General features: G+C 42.9%; 2 protein-coding genes across 2 annotated transcripts; both read left to right on the forward strand.

Moving 5' to 3' along the window:
• Positions 1-316: 316 nt before the first annotated feature.
• LOC121772022 (cyclin-dependent kinase inhibitor 7-like) lies at positions 317-1,495 on the forward strand. Its single transcript, XM_042168941.1, has 4 exons — positions 317-562; positions 636-691; positions 770-883; positions 1,061-1,495. The coding sequence occupies exons 1-4, from the start codon at positions 464-466 to the stop codon at positions 1,137-1,139; spliced, it is 348 nt and encodes a 115-aa protein (XP_042024875.1). The 5' UTR covers positions 317-463; the 3' UTR covers positions 1,140-1,495.
• A 6,661-nt stretch (positions 1,496-8,156) lies between these two features.
• On the forward strand, positions 8,157-8,570 carry LOC121773600. The gene has a single exon (XM_042170492.1). The coding sequence runs from the start codon at positions 8,157-8,159 to the stop codon at positions 8,568-8,570; it is 414 nt and encodes a 137-aa protein (XP_042026426.1).
• The last annotated feature ends 9,581 nt before the right edge of the window (positions 8,571-18,151 follow it).

Raw genomic sequence — 18,151 nt, forward strand, 5'->3', positions numbered from 1 at the left:
AATGCAACTTCATTACAGTTGTAATTTGAGAAGCATTATTGTCATTCCTTGTAAAGGCATCTTTATAATTATGACCATGTGGGTGTCACGCTAACGGAGTGAGGACCACCACATGCGCCAACGTTACCGGCTCCGCATTCTTTGCTATTTCCCAATTTGCCCTTGCCAATCTTTGCTTATTTGTTTTATTTATTTAGATAAAAATGATGGAGTACGTATATAAAAACTAAATTTAAAAAATAAGTAAAATGTTACCGGTATCGTTTAATCTAACCGACGTTGATTTCTTCATAAATAAAGAGGGTAATAAAATAAATAGAGGCAAAAGAAGGCAAATAAAATTGAGGTTTCATCATGGTTGGCATGTAGCTCTATCCGATCAGCACATAATATTTACATGGTATAAACGAATAAGGTGGTGTCAGAATAGACATACACGTATGTTTGTGTAGGTGGAGTTGAAATGCAGCACAACTTGAAGAGAATACCTAGGGAAGAAACGCAAATAAGCTTGTATTGTGTGTTCGAAGATGCAGAATTACCATCGTCTCCAGATCTGGAGGTAAGCTTTTAAGTTTCAGATTTCAAATCCAAATAAATTCTTATTGATTTCTTAAACAATGCCGTTTTTTCAGGCTGGGCGGTCTGGAAGGGGAAGGGAGATTTCCACGTCCGCCTGCGCTAATTTTAGGTAAATAATTCAAATTCTGTTATCCAAATTCACCAACTTGATTAGGTTTTCAAGTTCCTATTTTTTTTTTTCTGGCAGTGAGGCGACAAGGCAAGTTGTGGTGAAATCAGCGGCAAAAACGCCATCGGCAGCTGAGCTGGAGGAGTTCTTTACGGTGGCAGAAGAGTACGTCCAGAAACGATTTACTCAAAAGTGAGTAGTGCATGTTCATTGCGTGATCGAATTAGTCTTTCCAAATATGTTATATATGTTCCTCACTTTTCCATCACAAAATTAAACACTTTTTGTTTTACTAATTTCAATAGCATTACATGTGCTTAATGGTGGTGTATGCATAAAATTAGGAGTTAAATTTATGCTTGTTTTCAGGTACAACTATGACATAGTGAAGGATGCTCCAATACTGGGAGGGAGATACCAGTGGGTTCCTAATCCTACTCACATTTAATGTTGATAATGCTATACATAATTTAAAGGTTTTTAGAGACGAAAGCTTTTGTTTGAGGTGGCGAAAATGGATGGTTAAATGGTTTGTTTGTCTTGAATGTTGTGTGTCGCATCAAGGGAGTTTAATCCATCGCTCATGTCTATTTTTCATTTTTGTTTCTTTGCATGTGTTTATGTGGTTGGATTGAAACGTTGCTTTAATCCAAACTAGAAGAGCATTTCATCTGATAATTTAGTGGGAGGTAGTGCACGTGGTGTGATGCAGTAGTTGTCAACTGAGCTCCATGTGCTTTGGATCTGATGCAAAATTACTTTTTTCCTTAAAATTACAGTGACAGAATGTTCCTGCTTCAAAAATGTTGCTTTCCCGCCTTTCTCTTTTTCTGCTGTTCTTCCTTGACCAGATCGATTTCTTTTTTATGTGGTAAATGAAATACTATTGCCCAACTCTTGCAATTTTTTTTACTGTGGATGCTAGTACGAAAATGATCTCATTTCATTACCCTAACTCTTAGAGCATCCACAATGGATGCCCGATCTCACGCCCGAGATCCGGCTCGGGCGTCGTCGGGCGCCACCGATAGAGCATCCACAATGGATGCCCGATCTCACGCCCGAGATCCGGCTCGGGCGTCGTCAGGCGCCACCGAAAGATCGGTCGCGCCCGATCTCTCGCCCGATCCATCGGGCGCCTGATCGAGCATCCACTGCAACGTCGCGCCCGATCGACGCGTTTTCCTTTTTTTTTTAATTTTCTATCTATAAATATACCTTATTTTCACTCATTTTTCACACAACTCTCACACATCTCTCAACTCTCTCTCCATTCTAATATCTCTCTTTCACTCACTTTCCAAAATGTTTCCCGGGGAAGATATGGGTCGGGCTATGGAACGCGAAATGTTTGCTTTCGAGAACCAGATTCTCCCAGGTATTCGTGCAATACAAGAGCAAGAGCAGGCCGAACAGCAAGTCCCGAGGCCCATCCGCCACCGGACATTCGTCTGTCGAGAGCATGACCTAGCTCATCAACGTCTGTTCGAGGACTACTTCGCCGATGAGCTCCGGTGGGAACCGACGGTTTAGGATGCTGCGAGAACTGTTTCTCCGGATTGTTCACGCGGTGGAGGCGCGCGACGAGTACTTCCAGCAGCGGCAAGATGCGGCCCACAGAAGGGGTCTATCCCCACTCATGAAGTGCATGGTTGCGCTTCGTCAGTTGGCATACGGCACCACGGCCGACATGTTCGACGGGTATCTTCACGTCGGGGATACAACTGGCCGGGAGTGTGGTAAAATTTTGTGAGGGCGTTATTGACACCTTCGGCGCCACATATTTGCGCAAGTCGAATGCCGAAGATATGTCTTGACTACAACTCCCTAATGCTAGTGAGCACAGCTATAACGTGACTAAATAGTCTTAAAATAAAGGGATAAACATAAGGAATAAGTCAAACTCAAAACATTAATTCCGAAGGCGAAGATGGTATACAGTCAAAATGAAATCAGAGTATAATAACCGGGTTCATAACTCCTAGTGCATAGTTATATTGCAGCGGAAGAGTCCAAGACAAAGTAGCATGTGTGAGGACACACTACTTTGGGCTACCTATTGCTACTTATTAAAAACCATTACCCAACTCCTTCGCCTCCTCGTACATGCTCAACCTACACGTTAGAAAAGAAACATGCAGGGCTGAGTACTTAATATACTCAGTGAACATGGTGCCAAAATATAAGTTGCATTTAAATTTGTCAGCTACCGTTGAATGAACACGAGGTTTTTATTTAAAAGGCCTGAGTCACTAAATTTCCTTTAATTTCATAAAATTGATTGCGCAATCACATAAACATAGATACCATATCTGAACGTATGTGAACCGGGAATGTGGCCACATTCCACGACGGTCACTGGATCGGCCAATTCGAAAGCTAGCTCATGATCCCCATATGTGTACACTAGTCCGAGTAGGGTTTGCGGCCCTATTGGGACCCGAATTCGATTTAACATGATTGGCATAGCCAAGCAGATAGGTATTCATAAAAGCAAAACATGGCATGACAAAAACATGTATAGAAATTTTCACATAAACACGTTAAAGTCACGTTAAAAAGAATGTCCACCTCGAAAGTTATTTCCTTAGTTGAAAAGTTCTTTGATTTGACCTTAAATGACGTGCGAAGACGCCCTTTAGAAAAAAAATACTTAATTAGACTTAAGAAGTTAAGAAGACTTAAACGTGAATGCATTCATAAGTGCGCGGTCCTTAAATTCCTTCTTTTTTTTATTTCCTACAAAAGTCCTTGAGCATTGATCAATTCGAGTGATTTAATTTATGTGGAGGTTCACCAATTATTCGATCAACAAGGAGAATATTATTTCCCATGCGATTTAATCGAGCATTTAACTAAATCCAAGATTTATATTCATCATTGCGGTAAAGATTAGTAAGTCATTATTTATCATCGATTATTTGAGCACTAAACCGAAGTTCGAGAGTTAAGTTTATCATTGTGGAATTAATTAACGGACCATCAATTATTAGGAGAGCTCGAAATTTAAATTAGATTCTCAGCGCATACTTTTATTTTAATTGGTGGCCCAAACTCAACAATTAATTCCCATAAAGGCAACTCATTCTCCCAATTCATTCCCTAGCCCACAATTGTTAATTAGAGAGGCCCAAACAAAGAATTAAAAAAAGGCCCAAACTAAAAGTATGGCCCAACAATACTAATATGAACAACCCAGATGAAAAAAAGCACAACCCAACCTATTCTCTCCCCAATTCTATCAGCTCTCTTTCATTCTAAAATTCTCAAATCTCAATTCTTCCCCAAATTGAGGTGACAAATCCGTAAGAGCCTCTCCAGTAAGAATGGACGTCAAATAGCCCTCACATAGCCTTCACACTGCCACATCATCAGGACTACAATTCTCCTGCCACATCAGCTTGCCACATCAACTGGACATCAAATAGCCCTCACATAGCCTTCACACTACCTATCCACATCACTAATAACAATTATATAATTTAATTTACACTCGTATCAACATACGGAATTTAATTTACGAGACAAATACGGAAAATTCGAATAATAATATTAAAACTTAAAAAGTACATTAATTTTAAAAAAAAGTACAATAATTTAAAAAAAAGTACAAAAATTAAAAAGTACATTAATTCAAAAAAGTAAAAAAAAATCACTCCTCGCCGCCGTCCTCGTCTCCGTCGTCGCCCAGCGCTTCTTCACCGTCGTCGCCGCCGCCTCCGTCGCCACCTACGCCGCGGCTATTCCCACCGGTGTCCCTCCTCATTGCCTCCAATTCTTCACGCTGGCTCTGGAGCAATACACGAAGAAAATCCTTCACCTCGGGGTCCACCGCCGCTTGGAAGTCGGCTAAGGTCTTCACCATTTGAGCGCGCGTTTGTTGGCGCGCGAAGAATTTGAGCTCCTCGGTAGACCTGCCGAGGGGGGATGTCGAATGGACCCCCTGGGAACTCGGGGTGCTCCCCTCGCAACCTGTTGCGCCCGCTTTTGGCCAACCGGGCGAGGTCGGCGACCGAACGAACGAGGAGTCGGGACCTCCTGGGCCGTCTAGGGAGGTCTGTCGAACCACCGCTGCTGCCGCTATAATCTCCGGTATAGTTCAGTTTCTGCCTCTTCGGCCAGCCATCATCGACGCCTGCCCGGAATTTCTCCGACTCGTTGAGCACAACGTAGCAGTTCCAGTAGGTGAACTCATAGTACTTCTTCTGCGGATCGGGGTAGGCTCTCTCCGCAATCCTCCTACAGTCTTCCTCTGTTTGGCCACTGGTCTGCATGCGGAGGGCGTTGGCGTACGAACTCGAAAATCGAGAGACGTCAGACCTGATTCGGTCCCAGCACTTCCGGACCTCCTCCCCGGTGCACGGTCTCCCTTCAGGGCAAAATGCCCTGTAGGCTGCGGCTATCTTGGCCCACAAGTTGACGATCCTCTGGTTGTTCGAAACGAGAGGATCGTCGCAGACACTCACCCACGCCTTGGCAATCGCAACGTAATCCGCGTCCGTCCACTTCCTCCGGCCCCAGATTTCGGCCTCCGGCTGCGACGACTCGCCGACCTTCTTGGCCTTGCCCTTCTTCTTACTCCGCCCTACTCCCTGGCTTTGAATGAGAGTTTCCGGAACCTCGTTCATATCAAAACCCAAGTCCGCTAAGGAGAAGGTCTCCGTATACTGTGCATCCGTTGGGGTCGATGTGTGTGAAGAACCGGTGGAAAAATCAAAAGTCGGTCGATAGGCGTTGCCCCCCCCGTGCGTCCCCTGCGCCGGGGGAATCATCTGCTGCGCCGGTGGAATCATCTGCTGCGCCGGTGGCTGCATCCCGGGTGCCCACCCCGGCATCATCTGCATAGGGGGCTGCATGCCGGGTGCCCACCCCGGCATCATCTGCTGCCACGGGTACATGTTGTACTACCCAGTCATCGGAGGCCAACCACCTCCCCCAGGAGCCGGGGAAGTATGGGACCCTACCCCGGGAGTTGGGGGCGTCTGAGACCCTACACCGGGAGGCGGGGGAGTCTGAGACCATCCCCCGGGAGTCACTGGAGTACCTTCGTAGTTGTTCTCCATTGCTCGTTATTGATCTTGAACAGAAAGTAAGGTAGAGAGAGTACTCGTTAAAACAAGTGGTGCGAATGAAAATGACGTTCAAAGCGCGTATATATAGTGTTTTAAAAAGAAAAAAAAATAAAAATAAAATCTGACGCCGGTTTGAAGCTGATCCGGGACCCACAATGGCGTCGTGAGGATCGGCGTCGGAAACGGCATCATCGCGCGAATCGGCATGGCCACGCCGATTTTGACGCCGATTTCGCCGACGCCGGTTCCAATGGTTCGGCGTCAGAACCAGCGTCGGTGAAAAATCGGCGTCGCGATTTTGACGCCGGCATTGGAGATGCTCTAACTCCTTCTTCCTCTTTCTTCATGGTGAAACGCCACTCCTCCGGTCGCCGGACCACTGCCGTTCCCGGCTTCTCGTCGCCATCAGGTTGCCGACGTCCCACGCCCAACAGAGATCCCCCCTTTTTTTCATTGTCCGCTGCTGTTCACGCCCCACCCCCCGTTACTCCTCACGGCGGGGCTCCGACGGGGATGCGACCTTTCGGTGGGCAACTGATTCCTACGGTCGCACGTATCCCCCCTTCTCCGACTTTCTTCCTCGCGCGGGAGGCTCCGAGGCCCGCCGCCACTCTCACGCCACCGATCTCGATGGATCGGGTTGCTGCCCGCGCTGCTACCGCGTCGTCGGTGTCTGCAGCCTGGTGGGTCGGCCGCTGCTGCCCCGTGGAGTTCGTGCGGCGGTCTTCAGGCTCCGTCGGCGGTCCGCCCGTCAATCTCGGCCTAAGCTAAGCTCCTAATTTCATCTCTTTAACGGTCTAAGTCTTTAAATTCCTTAAATTGATCAGATTTTGTTCTCGTAGAGTTTGTAGGGATGAGTTATTTGTTATAAAGATTCTAGAGCTTGTGAGGGGTTTGAAAACATGGTGGCTATTGTTCTTCACTTAAAGGTTTTTTTTTGTTCCAAAACGTTCGTGTGCGATGATATCGTAGTTGTGGTTCTTACTATGTGATGACATGGAACATTATTTGGAACTTAGGGTGATGAGTGTTACCTGTGGTGGTAGAGAACTAAAGGAGGAAGAAGAGTCTTTGCTTGCTCAGCCTACTCCTGCCTCTTTTCTTCAGATTTTGCACCCTCTAACTCACTCTAACAATTGCTGGATTTTTGATGCGTGTGGGAGAGAAAAGAGTTGGTAGAAACTTGGTGTACTATGCTGAATTAAAAGGGCTGATCCGCTTTTGTTTCCATGTCCTAACATATCTCATTTTTCTGATTATGCAGCCCCTTTTCCTTAATGTAGTTTGGTGCCTAATTTGGGTACTTGGTACTTGGCTAATAAATTCCATTGTTTGATTGTGGCTGGTAGAAACAGGTGCTGCCATAGTGGGGAGGATTTGCAGGATTGACTTTCCTTTCTTGGTGAGTTTATGGTCCTCTAAAGATAAAGAGGGTTGTTCCTTTTCTCATAGTGTAGTTTTTCTTTAATTTATGTGTCTTTACCCACTAATTCTTGATCTTTAGCCTTTTAAAAAATTGTTTTGTCTTGCAGGTTGGGACAAGGACTCGGCGGCCCTGCTGCTGTCCGCGACGGGCTCACTGCCTCGGGCCCAATGGGTTGATCGGATAGGGCCGCAGTGGGGATGCGGTTTGGGTTCGGGAGAAAGAGGCCCAAAGTTTAGCAAAAGATTTTAGTTTCTTAGCCTTTTGGCCCATTCATGAATATTTGTAAAAGAATAGTATTCCACATTTTTTTTCTTTCCGTTCATAGATAACATGTGAAACGATCATATAGGTTAATGTATCTTGTTTTCGAGCACTTATAGTTCAGAATAACCCTTCCTGTTCTTTATCGACGTTTGTAAATTTTCATAATTATATGAAGAATCTTTTTGGTTCGTTCGATTCTTACTTAAATTTTTGGTTTCGCGAACTAACAACATTAAAAATCAACACAAAATGGGGTAGTGGTTCCAATTAATTTCAACGAAAAGAGAGGGCGACAAAACTAGTTCAACATTAACATAAAGAAAAGGTAATAAAAGGATCGGCTATTACAAGATTGCCAGTTCCTGATGGGGATGCACGATAGGGTGCATGACTTTCCTGGAATGTTAGGGAACATTGATTGTATGCACTGGGAGTGGAAGAATTGTCCGGCAGCGTGAAGAGGCCAATTCACCAGTGGGTATAAGGGTACCCACCCGACGATGATCTTTGAAGCCATCGTTGACCACCGTCTTTGGATTTGGCATGCTCACTTTGGCGTGGAGGGGTCAAACAACGACATCAACGTGTCGAACACGTTGAGTCTCTTCACTGAGCAATGCAATGGCAACGGTCCGATTATCCAGTTCACTGCCAACGGGCGACATCATATGGGGTACTACTTAGCCGATGACATATACCTAAGATGACCAGTTTTCTTGAAGACGATCTCCTGCCCAACGAATGCGAGGAGAGAGTTTTTTGCAGCGCAGCAAGAGTCTGCACGGAAGGACGTGCAGTGAGGATTCAGTGTGCTTCAAGCACGTTCAGTGTGAAAGGCTCGACTCATTCCTGGTACAAACATCATATCGCCAATGTCATGTACGCGTGTATCATCTTGCACAACATGATTATTCACGATGAAGGTCAAAGAGCTAGCGATTGGTCCGACGATGAAGCCGGTCCGAGCGTAGGTCATGCAACCCCACTGGTCGTTCGAGGTTTACCCTATGGAGTCAGCGAGAGATTACAAGCTCAGGAGAGCATGAGCAACCAACAAGCTCATCTTCAACTCATGAACGTCATGATTGAAGAAGTTTGGATACGTAGTGGTTCTTGAAATTGTACCTCTTTTTAAGTATTTTCGTTGTAAATTTTTTTAAAATTAAGTAATGTATATTTTTTACTAGTTCTTTAATTTAGAGTCTAATTTTGCTATTTATAATGGGTAAACATAAAAAAATATTAAAATTGAAATGAAAAATGGATAATAGATATGGCACCCACTAAGGTCAAACCATTGCAGAAAGAATGGTCATGCTGATGTGGCAACCACTAGGGCATCCATTGTGGATGCTCTTAGTGGTCCATCCACAATTCTTTCATTTTGGCGGAAACATTGAGCATTCACTGCATGCACGACCTTGTATTATACTCTTTCCGTTCTATTATAGTTGAGTTATTTTTCTATTTTAGAAAGTTTGTTCACAGTTTAATCATTTCCACATGTAGTACTCTCCCCGTCTCATTTTGTCATTTTGGGATGTCTATAAAAAATACATTTCAAAAATGTAACCATTCACTTACACTTTATCCAATGTCTCTCCTTATTTCTCTTACTTTTCCTCTCCTTTCTCATACGCCCACTTTTTTCCTTTACCTCTCTCTTTTTCTTACTTTACCAATTTATCATTAATACATGTGCCGTACACAAATTGAGACTATATTTCCCTTCGTAATTGCTACTTTCTCCCACTAAAAATGAAACATTTTCCTTATTGGGTTGTCACATTAAAAATGAAACGTTTCTTAAAATGGAAACAACATTATCTCTACCTTTTTCATCTCTTACTTTACTCTCTCTTAATTAACTCAACAGCACTGCATAAAATCTCGTGTTGAAAACCAAATGTTTCATATTTATTAGGACGGAGGGAGTAGTTTTTTACACTTTTACTTTAGTTTCTCTACTTTATTCACTTTCTACTATATTCTCTCTACTTTTTTCTATTTTTTAATTTTTTATCAATTTATTTAATAAACTAAATACCCATATCTTAAACTTCGTGTCGAAAAGTTCCATCTCAGACTGCGAGCGAACGAAGGAATATGTTACTCGTCAGTTCACATTATAGTTTCAATTAGTACTGCATAAAATTATGAATTTCCTTTAGGCCATCCACAATAGGAATAGCTCAGCAATAGCCCAGCCATAGCCTAGCCACAAACTACTCCTGCCACATCATCAACACTAAAAATCCTCCTACCACATCATCAAAACAAACAAATAGCCCAGCCATAGCCTAGCCATAGCCTAGCCACATCACTCAAAATTATATAAAATAAATAATTAACAATCACGCAAAATACGGAATTAAATTTACCACACACATACGGGAAAATTCAATAATAATATTAAAATTTTAAAAAGTACATTAATTAAAAAAACACACTTCATTAAAATTAAAATAACATTACAACATCCTCATTAATGAGTTTGTCCCACATCGAAAGTGGAACATAAAACATTCAAGAATGTCTCTATAAAAGAGAAACAACCAAGAATGAGTTTGTACCACATCGAAATTGGAACATAAAACATTCAAGGATGTCTCTATAAAAGAGAAACAACCAAGAATGAGTTTGTCCTACATCGGAAGTGGAACATAAAACATTGAAGGATGTCTCTATAAAAGAGAAACAACCAAGAATGAGTTTGTCCCACATCGAAAGTGGAACATAAAACATTCAAGGATGTCTCTATAAAAGAGAAACAACCAAGAATGAGTTTGTCCCACATCGAAAGTGGAACATAAAACATTCAAGGGTGTCTCTATAAAAGAGAAACAACCAAGAATGAGTTTGTCCCACATCGAAAGTGGAACATAAAACATTCAAGGATGTCTCTATAAAAGAGAAACTGTCACGCCCGCATTTTCTAAGGATAGAAAACACGGTTTATCGCGACTAGGGGAGGATTAAAGAAGCGGGGAAGAAAGGGGGAAAACAACGCAACTCGACCATAGCTCGAAACAAATGGGAATAGCTCGAATAAAAATCAGAGTATCTCAACAATCAACAACTCAAGAATGAATACTATCTCAACGATACAAGAACTCAAAAGAAGAACAACTACTTAGCGGAAGCATTTGAGAGAATGAATATGCCACGTGTGAAGACATGACACATTCTAAACACTTAATTTCTTCAACAGTCTTGCTCAACACCCACCGCACCCGTCACGCTCAACCTGCAATTTTTTAAAAGAAAAGCAGGGCTGAGTACTTGATGCACTCAGTGGACTCATGCCGAAAATATTTTATAAAAAATATTTATCATGCCACCATTGAGTGACCTCGGGTTTAACTTTGAAAATGCCCGAGACACTAAAATCATTTCCATTGTAAAATTCGGTTGATCAACCATTTTCCCATAGCTATCTACCATATCTGATCCATTGATGACAAGGAACGTGGCCACATTCCAAGTCACTAGACCGGCCGACCCAAAAGACGGCTCACGATCTCCATAGGTGTACACTAGCCTGAATAGGGACTCACTCCCTAGACAGACCCGAATTCGATTATCCATTGATGGCAAAAGCCACATCAGATAGGTTCCATAGAATAAAACAAAACTTGGCATGACAAATATTCATATCATTTTCACATAAAAATATACTTAGGGCATTGCCCTTATTTAAAAAGAAAGCCCACCTCGTTCGTTTAAAGCTTTAACTTGTGTTTCATTCTGTCCTAGAAAAGCGTGCTTGAAGTCACCCATTGATTTAGAGTACTCCGGCCCAATCTTCCATTCAATTAATTTATCTCAACCCAAATCAATTCCAACTCCTTATCAAAACAGTAAGCCCAAATATTAAAATTAATTCATTAGGCCCAAATATTAAAATTAACAGTCTCTCTTTCTCACCTTACGTGAAATTTTGGAATGGAATTGAAGTCCTCTTCTCCAATCAAGCACACGCTGTCATCTCTCATCTCTCTCTCTGCTCACTCTTCTACAGCTTTCCGTCGAGCAGCTCTTCCACACGGGGGAGTTCGTCGCTGTTCTTTCTCTCTCTGTGACAATTCGCCGCCGCTGCCGTCGTCTATTTCTCTCTCAATTCCGCCTCCCTCCTCATTCTCAAATCAGTGGAGTCTCGGAGCAATTGCCGCCGCCCCCCTTCTCGCCGTCGCTGCCGAAGTTCAGCCGCCGCTGCTCCAGATCGAGACGTCCGCTGTCCGCCGTGCAGCCATCGTCGCAACCGTGAACTCTCCATCCTTTCCGTTTCAATTGCACAGCGTCGTCATGCTTTCTCCATCGCCGTCGTGGGCTGCGCAGTCCGCTCGCCGCTGCTGTCACGGTGCAGTCGACGTCGCATCGCCGCTGCTGCTCGGTGCAGATCGCACTGCCGTGCAGACGTGGTCGCTGCTGCCAGCACCGAGCCGGCGCCGCCTTCCTCCAGCACGTCGTTCAGCAGCCTCGCCGCCGCTGCCGTGATCGCATTCGCTGTCGTCAACGCATGGAGAGTGCCGACGATGCTTCCGATTTCTCCGCCCATGCTCGATTCTATGCCGGAAAAAGGAGTATCCTGGTGACTGGAGGGCATATTTAGGTCACTGCTAGTTGAATGCTTGAATTTTTGATAACTAATAAATTTCCTGATTACTTTTCATGGAATTGATTGGACTAAAGAAAACGTAGAATCATGGGGGAGGTATATATATGTGGAGATTTGGTTTAAATGGGGGAGAGATTTATGGAGTGAGGGGATGCAGTTTTCAATGTGGAGAAAAGAGTGGGAGGCGATTTTTTTTTAACGTGATTCTGAAAATTTTGGATTTGTTTGGTATTTTATTTGCAGATCACGGAGGAGGAAAAATCTCTCCAGAATCTTTAATTAAATTTGAATTATTAACTTGGTGACCAAGTCAACAGAAGAAAAAGATTTAATTAGATTAATTTATTTTTTTTTCTCTTTTTTTTCTTTTTTTTTTTCGGGTGTTACAATCTACCTATCTTAACAAAAATTTCGTCCCGAAATTTGCTTACGTCCTTCGAGTATAGAATTTCTCCATCGTCTTGTCTTCCAAGCAGCTTCCTCATATCGTTTAATTAACATTGTAGTTGAAAGTCACCTCGCTAACACTTTTAATAAAATTACGCTAGATTAGACTATATTAAATTAAATCGCGCACTTCGCATCATCCCTCCTTGTCTTGCACGCTCTTTTGCGTTTGGACATTTCGTCTTTGCTATCTTCCACTTCTTGAAATCTTCCTCGTATTCTTTTTGTTCTTGTCGTTCAGGGAAAACGTAGGAAATAGTAAAATAGTTCGCACATCAAGCTTGCTCCAACGTTTCGCGCCATTTCAAGGAAAAGTTTCATGGTCCACCGGCCTCCATTCGCACTCTCGATCTCCTTGCCTCGTCGTGCCTTGACAAATTAGGGGTTCACCCCAAACTTTCAGATTCTCGTTCGTTTTTGTCACTCGGGAAAGTGATCGATTATTTCAACTTAAAACTACGGTTCGCGCATACACAATCTAGTCTACAACATAAGCACTCTATGTTCGCAACATACTTCATCATCTCACATCTCAACATCTACCACAATTAACGTCATTTATACCACAAGATAAACACACAACATTTTCACATCCCATAGCAAAACACTTTCGCACTTCACATTTACATTCATAAAATTTTGACACAAAAGCTTTCTTCAAACTCTCGCCCTTTTCCTCAAAAATTTCCAATCTTACTTTCAATTTTAAAGTAAAAGTTTTGACTCAAAACTAAAACGTACTATCACATCAACTTTCATCCCTCATGTAAAACACTCCATAGAATAACACATCATACTTTGCACCTCATAACATAAATATCATCACACTTCCATAGCTCAATTTTCCAAACGAAAAAGTAAAATGTATTTTTCTCGAACTCAAAAATTTTCGAACAATCCATAAACACAGTATTTTCTATTGATCAAATCTTTTCATAAAAGACAAGTCATCCCATTGCTAGACATACATCTTTCTATCACCATAGATATTCATCTTCTCGCAAAACACACACATATATATATATATATATTTTACAACCATAGCTCCTCTATCCCATTGTAAAACATACTTATTTTTCATAACCATAGTTCTTCTATCCCATTGTAAAACATACTTTGTTTTCATAACCATAGCTTCTCATCTCATTTCCTGAAAACTTTCTCATAAAAATTTTTCATAAAAATAAATTACCTCTTTCTTGATTGAGCGTGGCGAAGCGGGATGTTGAGCCTTCGATACACAATTATTATTTTATCTTCTTTTATTTTATTTTATTTATTATTTTAGTCTAGCGAAACAAGTCTAGACTAGGACTGAAAAAGACTCTCGGTCCAGAGCGGAAAGAAAAATTGCTCTGATACCACTTTGTCACGCCCGCATTTTCTAAGGATAGAAAACACGATTTATCGCGACTAGGGGAGGATTAAAGAAAGGGGGAAAACAACGCAACTCGACCATAGCTCGAAACAAATGGGAATAGCTCGAATAAAAATCAGAGTATCTCAACAATCAACAACTCAAGAATGAATACTATCTCAACGATACAAGAACTCAAAAGAAGAACAACTACTTAGCGGAAGCATTTGAGAGAATGAATATGCCACGTGTGAAGACATGACACATTCTAAACACTTAATTTCTTCAACGGTCTTGCTCAACACCCACCGCACCCGTCACGCTCAACCTGCAATTTTTTAAAAGAAAAGCAGGGCTGAGTACTTGATGCACTCAGTGGACTCATGCCGAAAATATTTTATAAAAAATATTTATCATGCCACCATTGAGTGACCTCGGGTTTAACTTTGAAAATGCCCGAGACACTAAAATCATTTCCATTGTAAAATTCGGTTGATCAACCATTTTCCCATAGCTATCTACCATATCTGATCCATTGATGACAAGGAACGTGGCCACATTCCAAGTCACTAGACCGGCCGACCCAAAAGACGGCTCACGATCTCCATAGGTGTACACTAGCCTGAATAGGGACTCACTCCCTAGACAGACCCGAATTCGATTATCCATTGATGGCAAAAGCCACATCAGATAGGTTCCATAGAATAAAACAAAACTTGGCATGACAAATATTCATATCATTTTCACATAAAAATATACTTAGGGCATTGCCCTTATTTAAAAAGAAAGCCCACCTCGTTCGTTTAAAGCATTAACTTGTGTTTCATTCTGTCCTCGAAAAGCGTGCTTGAAGTCACCCATTGATTTAGAGTACTCCGGCCCAATCTTCCATTCAATTAATTTATCTCAACCCAAATCAATTCCAACTCCTTATCAAAACAGTAAGCCCAAATATTAAAATTAATTCATTAGGCCCAAATATTAAAATTAACAGTCTCTCTTTCTCACCTTACGTGAAATTTTGGAATGGAATTGAAGTCCTCTTCTCCAATCAAGCACACGCTGTCATCTCTCATCTCTCTCTCTGCTCACTCTTCTACAGCTTTCCGTCGAGCAGCTCTTCCACACGGGGGCGTTCGTCGCTGTTCTTTCTCTCTCTGTGACAATTCGTCGCCGCTGCCGTCGTCTATTTCTCTCTCAATTCCGCCTCCCTCCTCATTCTCAAATCAGTGGAGTCTCGGAGCAATTGCCGCCGCCCCCCTTCTCACCGTCGCTGCCGAAGTCCAGTCGCCGCTGCTCCAGATCGAGACGTCCGCTGTCCGCCGTGCAGCCATCGTCGCAACCGTGAACTCTCCATACTTTCCGTTTCAATTGCACAGCGTCGTCATGCTTTCTCCATCGCCGTCGTGGGCTGCGCAGTCCGCTCGCCGCTGCTGTCACGGTGCAGTCGACGTCGCATCGCCGCTGCTGCTCGGTGCAGATCGCACTGCCGTGCAGACGTGGTCGCTGCTGCCAGCACCGAGCCGGCGCCGCCTTCCTCCAGCACGTCGTTCAGCAGCCTCGCCGCCGCTGCCGTGATCGCATTCGCTGTCGTCAACGCATGGAGAGTGCCGACGATGCTTCCGATTTCTCCGCCCATGCTCGATTCTATGCCGGAAAGAGGAGTATCCTGGTGACTGGAGGGCATATTTACGTCTCTGCTAGTTGAATGCTTGAATTTTTGATAACTAATAAATTTCCTGATTACTTTTCATGGAATTGATTGGACTAAAGAAAACGTGGAATCATGGGGGAGGTATATATATGTGGAGATTTGGTTTAAATGGGGGAGAGATTTATGGAGTGAGGGGAGGCAGTTTTCAATGTGGAGAAAAGAGTGGGAGGCGATTCTTTTTTTAACGTGATTCTGAAAATTTTGGATTTGTTTGGTATTTTATTTGCAGATCACGGAGGAGGAAAAATCTCTCCAGAATCTTTAATTAAATTTGAATTATTAACTTGGTGACCAAGTCAACAGAAGAAAAATATTTAATTAGATTAATTTTTTTTTTTCCTCTTTTTTTTCTTTTTTTTCGCGGGTGTTACAGAAACAACCAAGAATGAGTTTGTCCCACATCGAAAGTGGAACATAAAACATTCAAGGATGTCTCTATAAAAGAGAAACAACCAAGAATGAGTTTGTCCCACATCGAAAGTGGAACATAAAACATTCAAGGGTGTCTCTATAAAAGAGAAACAACCAAGAATGAGTTTGTCCCACATCGAAAGTGGAACATAAAACATTCAAGGGTGTCTCTATAAAAGAGAAACAACCAAGAATGAGTTTGTCCCACATCGAAAGTGGAACATAAAACATTCAAGGGTGTCTCTATAAAAGAGAAACAACCAAGAATGAGTTTCACAAAAAAAACATTAAATAAAAAAAATTAAAAAATCCGCTAGGCGATCCGGAGCGCTGCAATAGCGCCGAGCGGATCGCCCAGCGCACCGCCTAGCGCCACGGAACCGCCGAGCGCTAGGCAGTTTTTAAATCCGGAAATGGCTGGGCGGTTGCAATAGACCGCCTAGCACCGGCGCTCGGCTAGGCGGTGCGCTAGGCGCTATTGTGGATGCTCTTAGCGATGGGTATACATGGGAATATGCGATACAAGAGATACATGAATACATGATTGATATAAAACCTGAAATGTCACTTGAAATTAATTTTGTACTGTATCTTATTTTCCTCTTTCTTCTAATGGACTAATCATGATGATCATCTAAGATTATAGTGTTAATTGGAATCAAAATTAAATGATACAATGCAATGCATATCAAATACTCCATGATTGATATATATAAAACAAAAGCATATCCGGGATTCATGATAGTATTTGATGAAGTATATATGGAGTGAGGAAATTGTGTTTCAAGTGTCAACGTCATTAAGAGAATTTGTGTCTCTTCTACATTTCGCTCAATAAAAATGAGATTGTATTAGCGTTTATGCATTGCACTTGGGAAGTTTGAATTGACTAAGAGTATCGACTATAAGGCGGACACCCCCAATAACCCCGCCCCAGTTTTTGTCCATAGCCCATAGCTATAGTGGACACCTCCAATAACCCCCAAATTTTATAATCAATTTTAATTTTATAATGTTTCAAGCAATTATGAATAAATTTATCGGGCTATACGTAATTAGAAGAAGACGACTAGACGTGAAGGAATTAAAATTAAACACTAAATTTTCATGTTATTAAAGTACATGAAAAATTATACAATGAAAATTTAATCTAATACAAATCACTAAGATGTTCACATTGCGCCGCCACCTCCCCTACTTGCCCACACTTCTTCAATCAAATCGGCCTGGAGTGTGTTATGTTATGTGGTCCTGCGCATATCAGCGAAGCGTTGGATCAAATATTCATTGCTCCGTGGTACGCCCATCTGGATCGGCGCGGAGGCAACACCGTGACTTTTACTTGCGCCCTCTTCCGGCGCCCATCGCTTTGCCGCAAATCCTTCATCTTCTATTATCATATTATGCAATATGATACATGCTAACATAATATTCGCGACATCATCTTCGTGCCACACTCGTGCCGGACACCGTATAATTGCCCACCGCGATTGGAGGACACCAAAAGTCCGCTCAACATCCTTCCTAGCACTCTCTTGTTTGCGCGCAAAATATTGTTTCTTCGGTCCAACCGGTTGGCGGACAGTCTTCACGAATACGGGCCATCGCGGATATATCCCATCTACCAAATAGTAGCCCCTACTGTACTGCGTGCCATTGGCTACGAAGCTGATTTCTGGACCCTCCCCCCGGCACTCCTCGTTGAAGAGCGGCGACGACTGAAGAACATTGATGTCGTTGTTCGAACCTGCCACACCAAAATACGCATGTCAGATCCGCAAACGGTAGTCCGCCACGGCTTCCAGAATCAGCGTTGGATGTTTGCTTTTGAATCCAGTTATGAACTGGCCTTTCCATGCCACGGGGCAGTTCCTCCACTCCCAATGCATGTAATCGATGCTTCCTAACATTCCTGGGAACCCGTGCATCGAACCGTGCATATCCAGTAGGCGCTGACACTCATCCGGGGTGGGCTTCCGTAGAAACTCCCCACCGAAAATTTTTCGGATCCCCTTACAGAACTGCCTAAGCACCGTGAGGCTAGTTGTCTCACCCATCTGTAGGTATTCATCGAACATATCCGCTGGTCCGGCGTAGGCAAGCTGCCGGATTGCAGCGGTGCACTTCTGTTGCGTAGACAGCCCGATCCGG

This window comes from Salvia splendens, chromosome 2 (assembly GCF_004379255.2).
Source record: "Salvia splendens isolate huo1 chromosome 2, SspV2, whole genome shotgun sequence".
Lineage (NCBI taxonomy): Eukaryota > Viridiplantae > Streptophyta > Magnoliopsida > Lamiales > Lamiaceae > Salvia > Salvia splendens.